This window comes from Ceratina calcarata, unplaced genomic scaffold (genome assembly GCF_001652005.2).
Source record: "Ceratina calcarata isolate Rehan_Ccalc_2016 unplaced genomic scaffold, ASM165200v1 scaffold78.2, whole genome shotgun sequence".
Lineage (NCBI taxonomy): Eukaryota > Metazoa > Arthropoda > Insecta > Hymenoptera > Apidae > Ceratina > Ceratina calcarata.
In genome coordinates this window covers 1,163,447-1,177,457 of record NW_017179105.1, presented here as the reverse complement: position 1 = coordinate 1,177,457, position 14,011 = coordinate 1,163,447, and the positions used below count along the sequence as shown (strand labels likewise).

The following is a 14,011-nucleotide window of genomic DNA, read 5'->3' as shown; positions in this document are numbered from 1 at the left end:
GTTAACAAAGACGCGAGCTACATTTATCCGTGCCTGAATGGATTCAGAAGCCTCATAGCAGCTTGACGTCACTGGTATCACGTTCCTATATAATCGGCGACGACACCCTTTAGGAGCGACAGTCGGCGACAGTGGTGATAAGGGACTTGAGCAATCATGGTGGTGAACTTCAAGGTGTTCAAAAAATCCTCACCGAACGGCAAGATCTCCTTGTACCTGGGCAAGAGAGATTACATTGACTACCTGTCCGGTATCGAGCCGGTGGACAGCGTGATCCTGTTGGACCAAGATTACGTGGACACCGGTAGGAAGATATGGGGACAGCTGGTCTGCAGCTTTCGTTACGGCCGAGAAGAGGACGAGGTGATGGGCCTGAACTTTCAAAAGGATCTTTACCTGGTCTCCGAGCAAGTGTTCCCAGCGACCACGAAGATGGAAGATAATTTGACCAAGCTGCAGGAACGGCTGCTCCGGAAATTGGGGCCGAACGCAGTTCCGTTCACCTTCAAGTTCCCCCAGACTGCGCCGTCCAGCGTGACCTTGCAGCCGGCCGAAGACGAGACCGGAGAACCTTGCGGCGTGAGCTACTACGTGAAGATCTACTCGGGCGAGGTGGAATCGGATATTACCCACAAAAGGAGCACCGTCTCGATGGGCATCAGGAAGATTCAATACGCGCCTACGAAACAGGGTCGGCAACCGTGCACCGTGGTACGAAAGGACTTCCTGTTGAGTCCAGGGGAATTGGAGCTGGAGGTGACTCTCGACAAGCAGCTGTACCACCACGGAGAGAGGATAGCCGTGAACGTGTGCGTGAGGAACAACAGTAACAAGGTGGTGAAGAAGATGAAGGCGCTGGTGCAACAGGGAATCGACGTAGTGATCTTCCAGAACGGGCAATTCCGAACGGTGATCGACGCGGTCGAGACGCAGGACGGCTGTCCGATCAATCCAGGCTCGAATCTGACCAAGGTGCTCTATTTGAAACCGGAACTAGAGAGCAATAAACATCGCAGGGGCATCGCGTTGGACGGGAAATTAAAGAGGGAGGAGGGCGAGCTGGCATCGAGCACTCTCCTCCTCTCACCGGACGTTCGCGACTCCTTCGGCATCGTAGTCTCGTATGCGGTCAAGGTGAAGCTGTATCTGGGTGCCCTCAGCGGAGAACTCTCAGCAGAGCTGCCGTTCATCCTGATGCGACCGAAGCCTGTGGACCGGATCAGAGTGGTGAACGCGGACAACGTCGAGGTGGAGGACGTCCAGGAAGAGAAGAAACCTATCAGCAGTTAGAGAACGACACTAGGCAACCGTTGGCTCGGGTTCAATCGGAGGAACGACGTGACAAGGGTGTAATATCTCGGAAAAGCAAACGTTCCGTTGCTTTTTGTATCAAACCCGTTTCGATACATGTATTCCGATACCATGTTAAGAGGTCCAAGAGATTTCGAACGGCATTGAAAGAATGATGGCAATAAATTATCTTGTATAACCAGAATAACTTACGTTTAGGAACGAGGGTGTAATTCGTTAGATATTGGTCCAGCGTACCTGAAGTGGGTCAACGATTCTAGGAATCCGACGCTATCGATCACCGGAAGCTAGATGAAAGTGAATCGAACAACGTGACCGAAACACACTTCCTTCGCATGTAGATTACCCGTAGACGCAATTGTGAAACTCGGTAGAAATAAAATGACGTGCACATGCGATAAAACATCTGCGTCTCACCCCTTTTCCCATGCAACGTCCCGTCGTTAGCTGGAGAACCAATCGGCATTCGGAGAGAGATTTATAACGCTTTAAAACAGCACACGCTCTTTTCGGATTACCTTACGATCGTTCGCCAATAAAAACATGTCGCGTGTACACTCTCACGTAAAGTAATTATATTACCGACACGTAATGCTGTGTAGCAGAGACCTTCCTACTGCGTGGACAAGGATAGAATAGAGAAAGCTCGGTCAATTTCAAAGTTTACCGCGGTCAACCAGCTTCTTGCGCGAAGTCACGAGACGTACGATTTTTCATCGTCCTTCTTCCGCGTTTCCTTTCTCCTCGTATCAACGGAACGAGCTGATATCTGTGCTGCAACGATTAATCAAAAAACGAGTCGCAATCTTTTTGCGTTTCCTGGCATTGAATATTATCGTTTGATGTTCGTAGAGTGCTGCCAAATAAATACGACAAAAATTGAGATCGCGGTCAGCATTTCTTTCGGGCGATTTCGCGAAATAACGGAGGACAAGGTCGAACATTTTCGATGACGTAACTAGAGAACAGTTTGGCCTGGAAAAATAAGATTGGCATCGGGTACCCGATCGATCGGGATGGTCCAAGAATTATCCACAGTTCGGTGTCGATGAGGGTGGAACAAGGATGGTGAACCACAGGTAAGTACATCTGTGGCTGTGCGACAAATCGAAAGGCACCGTCGAAGCGAAGGAAAGGAAGGTTCCTGGGCGAAGGGCAGAGAGCGCCGTCTCGATGCCACCCTGTGTGTACATAGAGGTGGGCGTTGGAGGAGCAGCCGGAGTCGGCCGTCCTGGTGAAACGAGCTCCGAAACGAACCGTCGAAAGCCGGACAGAGATAAAGCTACTCGAGACACGGAGGTTACATGGAGGGAGGACGATCGCGATGGAGGGAGATGGCGAGGAGATAAAATTAGAGAGAGAGGTCAGAAAAATTGAGGGAACAAGAAAAGGGGGTAGAGTGGTCTGAGAGTAAAAATCGAAGGAGAATGAAACGGGACGGGGATAGACGAAACGGCGAAGAAAGGAGAGAGATGTAGAGAAAAGCAGGGAACAGAGAGATCGAACAGAGGAAGAACGCGGCCTGGAAAGAGGGAACGAGGCAGTCGTCGGCTCGATAAAGGAGAAAGAAGGAGGGAACATAGTAGGGGTTCGGTCGGACGACGGGCTTGGCTGGTGCGGTGCGTCAGTCAGGCTCGAGACACCCGCGAGAACGGAGCGGTGGTTGCCTACCCCTAATTCGGTACGTACGTTCGATGCGCCCCTACCGTCAACCCCTGCCCACCTAACAGGAGTCTCGTATATCGAGGCAGTGTCGCGCAGAGTGTCGTACGAGGCGTATACTGCTCCGCCTTTACCCCTTCGATCCGTCGGTGTTCATCCCTCGTGTTTCCATTTGTGCCGCGTTTCAATCCCGGCTGGAGCTATCGAGGACTGCTGCAAGAATAGTGGGAAAGAAAGGACTTAAAGGTAGCTTCTCTGAGTTATCGCCGGTCTGAAGAACGAACGGAGACGCTGCGCCAGCGGTCGAGTGAGTATTGGTGAACCTCGCGGAGCCTTGCCTCTTCTTCATTTTGCCTCTTCGTCCCTGGTCTCCTTTCCTTTCTTGGATTCCCTGTTGTTCGTTAACCGCGTGCTCGTCGCAATTTTTCTGACCGCGCGTAACAGACACCGGCGAAAACTCGCTGATACGCGACGAGTTTCTCTTCTCCCGCGGCAGACGGTGGCATTGATTTCCTCCTCCCGTCCTCTCGCGCCCGCTCGCCCTTCTCTCCCTACGCGTACGCACGATCGCAATCTCGTAATTTCCACCGAAATCATTCGTCGCTTTTCGTTTACTCCTTTCGAATCAGACCGACAACGACGCTCGCAATACGTTCAATCGGAAGAAAGGCAGTTTCAATTTAAATTGAAATATTCGGAACGGATTCCCTAACGACGAACGAGAGATCAATAACGTATCGAAGATAGAACCGAAGTGGAGAAAAATAGAATCGTGTAGGAAGATACCGTAATATTGGCTTTGAAAGGAGTCCTGGTACAGGCGTATACTTTTACGAGCTGAAAGATTTAAAGAATTCTTTCATTTGTGGGACGGAAAACGCGTAAGCGGAGAACGAGTTTGGAGCGTAATTTCACGCGAAACTCTCGCAACCTTGAACGCCGCTGGAACTCGGTTCGAGGCTGGTCCCGGTGTCGTTCAGGGGCATCGAAATGCGGCCAGAAGTTTTACGAGTACGATCACGGATCTCTCAGCGAAATATCGGACCCGGTATCGGGCTACCGAACGAGCGTTAGGTTGCTCGCTTCTTCACTGCTCGTGTTCTACACCCACGGGGCAACGAGATTAAGATATCTCCCGTTTATAAACGAGCTACCGTTTATTTACATTCAGATGGTTTGGAACCATGATTGCCCCCACGCGCCACTGTGTACCGGCGTAGCTACTGTAAAAACGAGAGTGTTTGCTTTGGAACAAGTTTAAATACCTAGGAAAAGAATTGGAGCAAGGTCCTTGTAGGAAATTCGAATTTCTTTCCATTTCCATTATATTTATCGATTCGTTTAGCCGCGGCCGCGAAAATATCGGCGCTCTGATACGAGTTACGTTTAACTCGAGACAGCCAGGTAATAGGCGTTATCAGGCTCGAACGCGAGCCTGGAAATCGAGACGCACGAATCGCCGACCTCGAACGGCCATGCTTTCATACAACATTAGTCACACGTAGCCGACCGATGAATATTTCATCGTTACCGCCTGCACACTCGTGCAAATATACATCCACCGTATACGCTTTGCCATTGCGAAACTTTGCCTTTAATCTCGCGATAGATACCCTTTCGCGTGAGCACAGGACTCCGATGGTGGCTCGTGGACCCGCATCGATTTCACATCGGAACACTTTTCCTGCTTCTCAAACGGTAGCTAGACTATTGTCCCAGTTGTATTGTAGTTAAGTGGTTTCTGTTGACAGTTTAAGCCAGCTCTTGCGAGTACGATTTCGTTTCGAAGGAAAGTACAATTTTTTATTTTAACGAACTGCACGCGTAATACCTAAATCGCATTGCCTAACATGTCCTTTTCGTCAAGGCTAATTATTGCGTAGACAAACTCCAATTTGGAAGACTTACCTTATACGAGAATCTTGTTCCGCCGTTTTATCGCCCTTCTGTTGTTTATTTTTATCCTAAGGAAAGGATTGATATCGATGATTTATGCTGGACGTTCGCTGGTCTTGCCAGGTGCCGATTACAAGCCGTTAGCATTGCAAATGCGTTCCGCGAGCGTTGGAACATTGTTTCGTTATCTAGAATTGCTGTACCCATAGCAGGCCACTGTATAAACTTCGCAAAGGAACAAGCCTATCTTCGATCAAAGCGTTAGGTTTTAAAAATTAGCAGAAGGTTTTCTAATTATATTTTCATGCAGTTTTCAATATATAAATATGTATTTTTATTGTGATATTCTTTAGAGCTCTGAGATGATTACAATTAACAGTTATTCATTTTTATTATATTCTTGAGATACAGTTTTATCGTTTTGCTCGCATCGAGGCGCAGAACGTGGCTGGTTTTCGATACTGCGCGTGCTGAAAACGTGTAGCTCTGGGAGGGTGTAGCCGGTCGGGTCGAGTCCTGGCCCGATGCATTCGCGATCCTTTCTTCGTTTCTCGTCCTTCGCCAGGTTTCTAGCGCGTTCTCGTGACTCGTCGGAACGACCGGCTCCTTCCCTTCTCCCCACGGGTTCCGGTCGCAAATTTTCTGTGGGACGCGACAGATGAAAGTACGTCGGATGAATTATCGGATTCTCCGCGGGGGCAGCTACTATCAATAGATTGAATATGAATTATTGAACGCTCGAAGCGATCTAACCGCTTTCGAGTCTCGGACGATCACCTGGAGCGCTCTCGAACACGTTTCGAGGCTCCGTCGCGTCGCTTATCGCGGGGGAGGCTGATTTTTCTTATCGATATCGAATGGGCTCTGTGTGTGACATTGCTCCAGACTTTTAACCCTCGCAGTCACCAAACGCTTGATCCTAAAAGTAGACCATGTTATATAATACGTCCTTAAGAAGAGAAACATTTGCCTTGTGTAAAAATCAATAAACTGTGAATAAGATATTTTTTCATAATAGAATTCTTTCATAGACTGGTATGTGACACGTGTTAGCTTTTAAGGCAAGACGCTGGGATAAACATGCTAATCGCGGAAGTCGTCTCGCGGAAGGGTATTATCCCTCGCAGAAAGCGAGAGGGTAGGCTAGTTCGTTTCTCGACTTTCATTTTCCATGGGGCTCGTTCTATTGAGGCAAGTCGAATGTCAAAGGGTCTGGGAGAATGAACAGTGGACGCTTTTGTTCGTCCAAGAGGCGCAGGGGAAAAAAACGGGAGAACGAACCCGTCGAATTTCCAGTCGTGAATCAGCGTGCCGTGGTGCGTGTGCGATCGCGATAAGTAAACAGTCGGGTTAATTCACGCCGGGCAATTACAGATGGATATGCACTTATGCATATCGCGAGGAGGCCTGCGTACCTTACGAGGTTCCCAGCAGGATCATGAAAGTATAATAAGGCTACTGCCAACCAGACTTTCATTCGATATCTCGGATTAGCCCCTTCGATGTTAATTGTTAAAGAAACGCAATGTTGCCGGGATTACGAGGATCCAAGCAATCTTCCCTGATCTTTCCCAGGAATCTAGCGCAGAAGAAGATTACATATTTTGTTTCTGGCGTCTGTCTGGCGACGTGCATTCAAAAATATATGCTCACAAAGAATGGGATTTGATTCTGGATGAATAAATTCTGTTTTAAATGAAGACGTAGCAAATTTCTGCAATTGAGTTCTTCTTCTCATTTTCTTAAGTGTTCTTATTCTATATCGATGCATCGATTAAGAGTCAGAGATAGAAGCATTAAAAGTAATGGACGAGGAAATTTCTGAAGAGCAACGGGAATGATCTATTGCTCGGCTCCTTCGAGAACCATCTCGGGTGAAATGACGAGGTTTCAGGAATATTGAATCACTTTCGCGCGAATCATCGGAAGCCCGGCTCCAAGCCAGGTCATCTTACGTCGTGTCGCGAAACGGAAATAAAAGTGCAGCGTGTCGTGCGTGACGAACGCGTACCGTGAATCATAGCTCGGAAATAGAGCTAGCAGAGAAGCCAGCGCTGTAACCCGGATGATAAAAAGTTTTGGTAACAATGCTCGTCTATTGGCATCGCCCGTGAAAACTGTCCAGCGACAGTAAAGGGTTGATCAATGTAGTACATAAATTTCATGGAAGACTGGATTTTTGTGGAAGATAAAACATTTATGGCATCAATTTAAATATCCTTTCATCGTACGACCATTATGACCTGCAGTCGACCTTTGACACGTATTCCAAATTCTATTCTTTATATCTTCTGCACATTCTTCCACAAATACCTCAAATCCAGTCTGCTAATTAGAAACTTGGCGTCGTTAAAACGATTTCTTAATTGTTGTCAACTTTCCCGAGCAAAGTTCGGAACGGTCGCGTAATATCACGGAAATTATGAAACGTCCTCGCAAAATCGGCGCGTTATCAGTGTGGTTCGGTGGTATCGTCACATCCGTGCCAGATCGGCGGCCGTGACGGAAATGCGGCGGCTGGAACCTTCCAGGGAGAAAAGAACCGGCGACTGTCACGTACGCGTCGCATTATGCTAACGACTGTAGGCCCCGTAGATTTCGGTCGGCGATAACTACGGAACGTTTCGGGAAAAATGTGGCCACTGGGGTAGGGGACAAATAGTTTGGGAATATCGACTCCGTGAATTATCACAGTTACCGAGCAATTTCCTATGTAAACTGTGCTAATAATGAATCTTATGTAACGATTTTTTTATGTATCGTGAAAATGTTTTTACGAATGCATGAAATCTGCATTACATTGATAGGTTGAAATAAGTAGGAAACCTGGTGGAGAAAAGAGATGGAAGGAATTGTTTGATTACATGATTGTGTGAGAAGCAGTTATTCGAAAGTCGACGGAGCGACGCATGGAGAATAATAGCCATTTCGTCGAGAACGATTTAAATGGTCTCGCGCTTGCGTCTGCGTGGGCGTGTATATTAAACGCTTCCGTGGCAAATTGCACGGCGAAAAGAAAGAAGAAGAATAACCGGAAGCAACGGAGTAATATATTAAACGCGAACATTTATCATTCACGAGAAAGAAAACTCGTATTTGGCGAGTACACGAAACTCGTGAATCTTTGGGAAAGATCTTGTTGCTCCACCTTATACATGTGTCTGACCTTTTCCACCGGAGAATAGGCGATTGGATGTTCGAGTGGACTGTTCGATCCTGATATATATTAACTCTAAGTAGCGTTGTTTGCCTCAGCTTTCGAGTGCAAACCTCGCCAAGTAAATTATAGTCACGAACCACGCCCTTTCACTATTCTCTCGCCATCTCGCGTAATCATTAACAATAATATTCTCCTCTTTGCTGAGATAAATCGTTGTACTACCATAACTAAATGCGATCTATTCAATCTTTCAAACATTTTTTTTTTTTACTAATTAAATAAATACATGCATTTCTCACTGCATATCGATGCGACTTCCCTGCGATTGATGGAATTTGCTTCCGTGCTTTTTTATTATCATCGAATACCGATCTTATTGTATAAGTGAAACTATCGTGTACAGGTCTCTTAGAATAATCTTTGGGAACGAGCGGCTATCGATGCATCGACACGAACGCCGGTACCTCGGTACACGTCCTATCGTTATCTTTTTAATCGTTCACGATCGTCTCGCCATTGTAATCGGCGATCGCCGGGAAAGAGAGCCGCGCACGCAGAAAATTGATGCTCCGAGCGGAGAAAGTGACCGGTTGACACGGTATTCTTCCGCGACTTCCCACCGATCCGATGTATCAGAGATTTATGCAAATTATCCCGTCAAACGTTGCATCCGATCAGACGCGGCTCGATCGTTCCCCGATAAAAAGATTGCTTCGCAAACGGAGAAGATGTGGCTCAGGAGAATTTGAACCTACTAGCCTACGAGCAGTCACTGCTTTATGGGTTCATTATGAAATTGCATATTTTTTTTAAAACGATGTACCAGAGTGAAAGTTTTGAGCAGTGTACATTGACAGCTACAACGAAGATCTAGTTCCAGACACGACTTGTAATCGATCAGAGAACGTTATTGTCTCGAAAGACCGTAGTAGACTTTCTCAAGACCTTCTTACTTCCTATCTCCAATTAGATAATCGAATTCGAGGAATAGATAGATAGAGACGTTGGTTGAACTAGATTGGGATTAATCGGCTTGTTCATGGAATTAAGTAAATACAAACAAGGAAATAATCGATTTCGTATCAATAGATTGCGTTCGAGATAAAATACAAGTGTACAAGGAATTAGTACTATGACTGGTCTTTGATTCACTTATTTTTGTTCACAAGAAAATCTTTGTCTATTCGTGGATTTGAACAGGAAGGAGCTGAAAGTAGCACGTATATACAGTAAACCTGCATATTCTGGAATGCATGCTGGCGAGAGTGGTTGACTAATGTCTTCCGGTCTCTACATCAGATGAAACCTTGCAGTTGATCCCAACTTGATAGCTGGTCTCAACGGGAGGATCATCGTGAATTACGTCGCTCGTTTATAGACCAGAATTCACGAAATTGCAGTCCCATCGATAATAGCATAATTATTCTGCAAGTGTTTAGAATTCGATTAGAACTATTTTCAATTTCTATTCAGTGCAATGCTGTTTCGGATTTTCACTCCAGTTTGAAGTCGAGATCTTGTCAGTAGCAAAGGAAATGTGGGAGTAGCGGATTTTGACATTCCGCCAACGTCGAAAGCGCGAATCTATAATTCCGTCTGACGTCAGGCCTTTTATACCTGTAATACGCGAAATACGCCGTTGAAATAGCATCTAGATTAGTCAGACAGCTGGTTGAGCGCGGTCGGGTCTTTTTTCGAAGGCTTATTGAAGCATATGCTGCAGCCAGATCCCTGCCATGTGCCTCGTATCCTTCTGTGAGCTCAAATTCCATCGGAACGTAAAGACAAATCAGCTTACATTGAATTTGAGTCTCGTTGTCAAGTGTTACAAGTAAATATATTGTATTTTTAATTGTTCCGACGCTGAGGCAGCATACAAGTTAAGATTGTTGACAAACGTTTAATCGTTCGAGATAAAAGAATACGAGACTCGCACGACGTGGTTGCACGCGCCGCTGTCAATTGACTTCCCGTTCGTTCTCAAGTCGCATCTGCACACGCTGTTGCATCCTTGCTACAGCGTGTGATTTAATCAGTTCATAAATGAATCGTATTGAACGAGACGGACAATAGCGAGCGAGTATCTCGATATCGGACGCACAGGCTTTGTCATCGTTTATAACGACTAGACTTTACTTTTACGTCACGTAAAAACATTAGCAATGTTAATTTAAAAAATGAGATCTACAATTTTTATGTTATGCACTTTTAATCTTTTTGAATTTTGCATTTCCGTACGTCCTTGTAACTTTTCGATATATGTTCGTGAATACGAAACGAATTATTTGTGGAAAGAAGGTACTTACGACACGTCGATATACAGGAATCCAATATCGTCAGGTGGTGAAACCGGGATATATCGTAACCCCCTAATGTGATTAGTGCACCGGTACGGCCTCTGAGCCGCCCAGATACCTTAAACTATCTGAAACTGCTGAACTCGTTCTCCATTTCCACTAGCGTGCGTGTTGCCTAATCAGGTCAATCGTAAAAATCTAAGTGGAGCTTTTATTATATATCTTGAAATTCGATGCAAGATTCGTTGATGTGTCGCAAATTCTCATTTGCTCGCCCGGTTTCGCGTGTCTTAAGGCGTCATGAACGGGGGTGTACCCTCGGGAGGGTGACTCAGCCCGTATATATTTCGACGGGTCGAGTGGTTCTCGTCAAAGACGAGCATTCCGCGCTGAGTCAACCACGAAATCCCGAAACTGCATGCACCGGGTCTCCCTCGCCTCGCTTGCACCGGCTAGCCCTCCTTCTTGCACGAGATTTTATCGCCGTCTGCTCGGCAACAACAGTTTTGTTGCTTCCAAGTCCATTAACGTAGCTACGTACTCGACATATTTTAGACACAAGCAGGAAATTGAACCGATGCGAACATTGTTATATATTTGATGATTTTCACTTACATCACGATGCAATTAGGAGTATATTGGAATAAAGTATGAAACAAGAGTGAACTACGACCAGCATGTACGTGAGAAATCGCCAGGAACTCAGCTAGTTAATTATGGCTGGTCTTGCCAATTGTCAGCGCATCTAGATCTTTGTCAAGCGTTATGAGAACACGTCTCGCTATATTACTAATTCCGTGGGAGTGTTAAAATACGCGCGTGCATCCACGGGATTAACGGTGGATCGTGTAAATTCGTGGAGGGACGCGAACGTTCCAAGCGAAAATAATGGAGAAACAGCAGGAAATGGCCGGGCAACTATTTTCAGCGTTTCGGCTCCGAAAACAGAAGCAGATCCCGATTTCTGTCATCGCTTGACGCGCTGGAGGCACTTTACAGGTGACGAGCTCGTAAAATACCGAAAAGCGTTGCACACGTGCCTCTCGGTGATAAAGAGTGAAATTCCGTGCGGTTGAAAGAGGATTTTTGTTTCGAGCAAGGCTCGTTCTAAGTTTACGATTCTAGCCCCGAGGAATTCGAATGGGTTCGATCGTGAACAGCTGTTCCTAAGTCCGGAGTACACGCTGATAGTTCGGGCTCACCGACTTCGCTTCGCCGAGTTTTCATCCGGGAATTAAGTAATTAGGATAGAAGAAGGCTGCTTTTACTCTAGTTTCATTCTAATCTGATTCCACTATCTGGATATTGAGCAATCGTCCCGAGACAACTCACTCTAATTTTACTCCGCCTTAATTAAGACGTTTCGTTCTAATTTTACTCTACTCCAATTCTACAATCCAGAAATTGAGCAATCATCTCGGTTCACGCGTTCAGGGGAGGATTAAAAATACGCTTTGCCTATTTTCTCTGCCCCTCCGGTCGAAAAGCAAATAAGTGACGCGGGAGGCATTCGACAGGGTTATTTTCAATTCATGCGCAAAGACGTTTGACTCGTTTTGCATAGCGGATCGAAAGCGACTGGTCGCGTGGAAAGATTCAGCGTCCCGATAAAATCGCACAGGAAGATACGGTTTCTCGTCACGACATTGCCTCACGGAGAATAGAAAGGCGGCTCTCTTGGCTTCAGAGGATCACCTATTAGCCCGGCGAGATTCATAGTCGTTGCATTATTCATAAGCGAATCACCTTACCGGCTTTTTTTCATCGCTAATTCGAAACGCAAAGACAATTTGTTCCGCGTTCAGATCATAGATCTGGGAACAGGTAACCTAGAGCTTTTGTCAACAATTTGAAGAAGACGCAAACAATCCTATTCTACAGGCAATATCAACATCGAGCGCCTAAGACACTGCATAAGAATATCAGAAGCCCGACTAATTGTAAATAATACTAGTCGCGAGTCAAGCGAACGCTCAACGCTGACGGAACTAACACTTTCGGGCCGATGTCCATGCAAACCCGTCAAACAAGCATGTTAACAACACTTTGTACATGATATTTGCCTAACGAACGATGACATTACGACGACGAGGAAAAGTGAAGAGAACGAAAAAGATCGAACACCCACGAGTGTCATTAATTCTCGTCGGACTCTTGGTATCGTTAAATGGTCGTCGATAACGTATGAATCGAGAGGATTAGTTCGTTTGTATCATCCAACGAGAGAATCCCCTCGGGCAATAAGTCAGACTGGTGCGCGATCATTCATCGAAGATAAACCGATGTACGCGAATTTCTCCGAGACTAGTCGAGCTTCTTGTCCGGAACACTTGAGTCAGAAACTTGGAAGATCCACCGACCTGATGGATCATCGCCGATCCATCGGTTTCGTGGAAGAATTTAACTCATTTGCATCGTAATAAAAAATACAGTACAGTATCTAAAAATTGTTATAACATTTGATACTGTTTGTTTTAATATTTGATATAATTCATGTAATACGATATAATTGTGTAAAATCGATGACGGTAATGATACTCCATGTGGGTGTATGTACGCTGATGGTGCAGATGAGTTAATTAAATTTTGTCCGGATATGGAAGATTAAAAAAACGTCGGAACTCGTTCCCCAGGAATCGATACGCGCCGCGGTGGCCAACGTGAGTTATGAATACGTTCGTCCGGCTTTCTACCTCTCCAGGCCTGGAACCGTCACCGTCTCAATTTCTCATTCGATTTACAAGCGATCTTCGTCCCGGTGTATAATTTTCAGACACTCGAAACGGCGATACGCTAACAGTGAAAGCCGGATGGGAAAGGATCCCGAATTCCGAATGTGGAATCTTCTGCAACTGGGTTAAGTGAACCCGAGTTGTCTTCAACCTATTCGCAGCCAGCTGCGACCCCTTTTTTGCAAACGTCATACGACGCAAACAGCGTTAAGAATTGTTTGCGCATTCATTACGGTGAGGATCTGTAAATTTCCTGAGTACACAAAATATGAAATACAAACATCGCATAAGAATATCAAAAGCCGAGTGGACATTGCATTGGTTAAAAGTAATTCTCATTTAAAATACATTTTTTTAAGCGGACATCGTAAATATTTTTAATAAGCCGCGAATATTAGTTGGAATAAATATCAGTGAATCTGCGTCGAGGTAATATTTTCTTGCCATTAGAAGAATTAGCCGTCGCTGACCCTTTGAACTGTACACGATCGTGGCTCGTTAAAAAATGCAGGGAATCTTTTGGCTCGGGCACGAATTCCACGGTTCGAGAAACGCGTTTGCCTCGAGGGACGTTCCTCCACGGCGCGACGCGACGCGGTCCCACCTTGGTGCGTTCGAAGAATCGCAGTAAGGTGGCTGGCATCGGTTCAAGCCGACGTAACCAACCGGCCGGTTGCGTCTGCTTATTCGGAATCCCGGATAGAGGAGGATGCCACGGTGTGCACGCACGCTTTATTACATCTGCCGTGCGTAAATTTAGGCGCACGGAATCATCGCGCGCGCCATGCTTTAACCCATTAACCACTTGGCCGAGTCGTCCGGACCGAGTGTCTCTTCGCAGTTTTATTTCAAACTCATTCACCGTTTTTCACATTTGCTTTTCATTTTTATACGCAGCAAAACATTTGCGCTAGTCAATTTAAGGATGTATTGGCTATACAGTCAATCCCAAA

The 14,011-nt window shown here is 45.9% G+C and overlaps 2 protein-coding genes across 14 annotated transcripts in view; both read left to right on the top strand.

The window, feature by feature from the left end:
- The first annotated feature begins 101 nt into the window (after nt 1-101).
- On the top strand, nt 102-1,716 carry Arr1 (arrestin 1). The gene has a single exon (XM_018033899.2). It carries the CDS (start codon nt 157-159, stop codon nt 1,288-1,290), a length of 1,134 nt encoding a protein of 377 aa, XP_017889388.1. The 5' UTR covers nt 102-156; the 3' UTR covers nt 1,291-1,716.
- Nucleotides 1,717-2,716: 1,000 nt separating this feature from the next.
- LOC108630709 (xin actin-binding repeat-containing protein 2) overlaps nt 2,717-14,011 on the top strand; it is a 49,489-nt gene continuing 38,194 nt past the window's right edge. For 4 of the 13 annotated variants that reach the window (XM_026818219.1, XM_026818217.1, XM_018034145.2 and 1 more), the window contains exon 1: nt 2,718-3,280. The gene's annotated coding sequence lies outside the window, so the exon portion shown is untranslated. Of the gene's footprint in view, nt 3,281-14,011 lie in introns of all 13 variants that reach the window. The other 9 variants (XM_018034146.2, XM_018034150.2, XM_018034147.2 and 6 more) reach the window with 6 other exon arrangements.

What these genes read in the sequence shown, in the direction of transcription:
- Arr1 (XM_018033899.2), top strand. Translation starts at nt 157, where the DNA reads ATGGTGGTGAACTTCAAGGTGTTCAAAAAATCCTCACCGAACGGCAAG.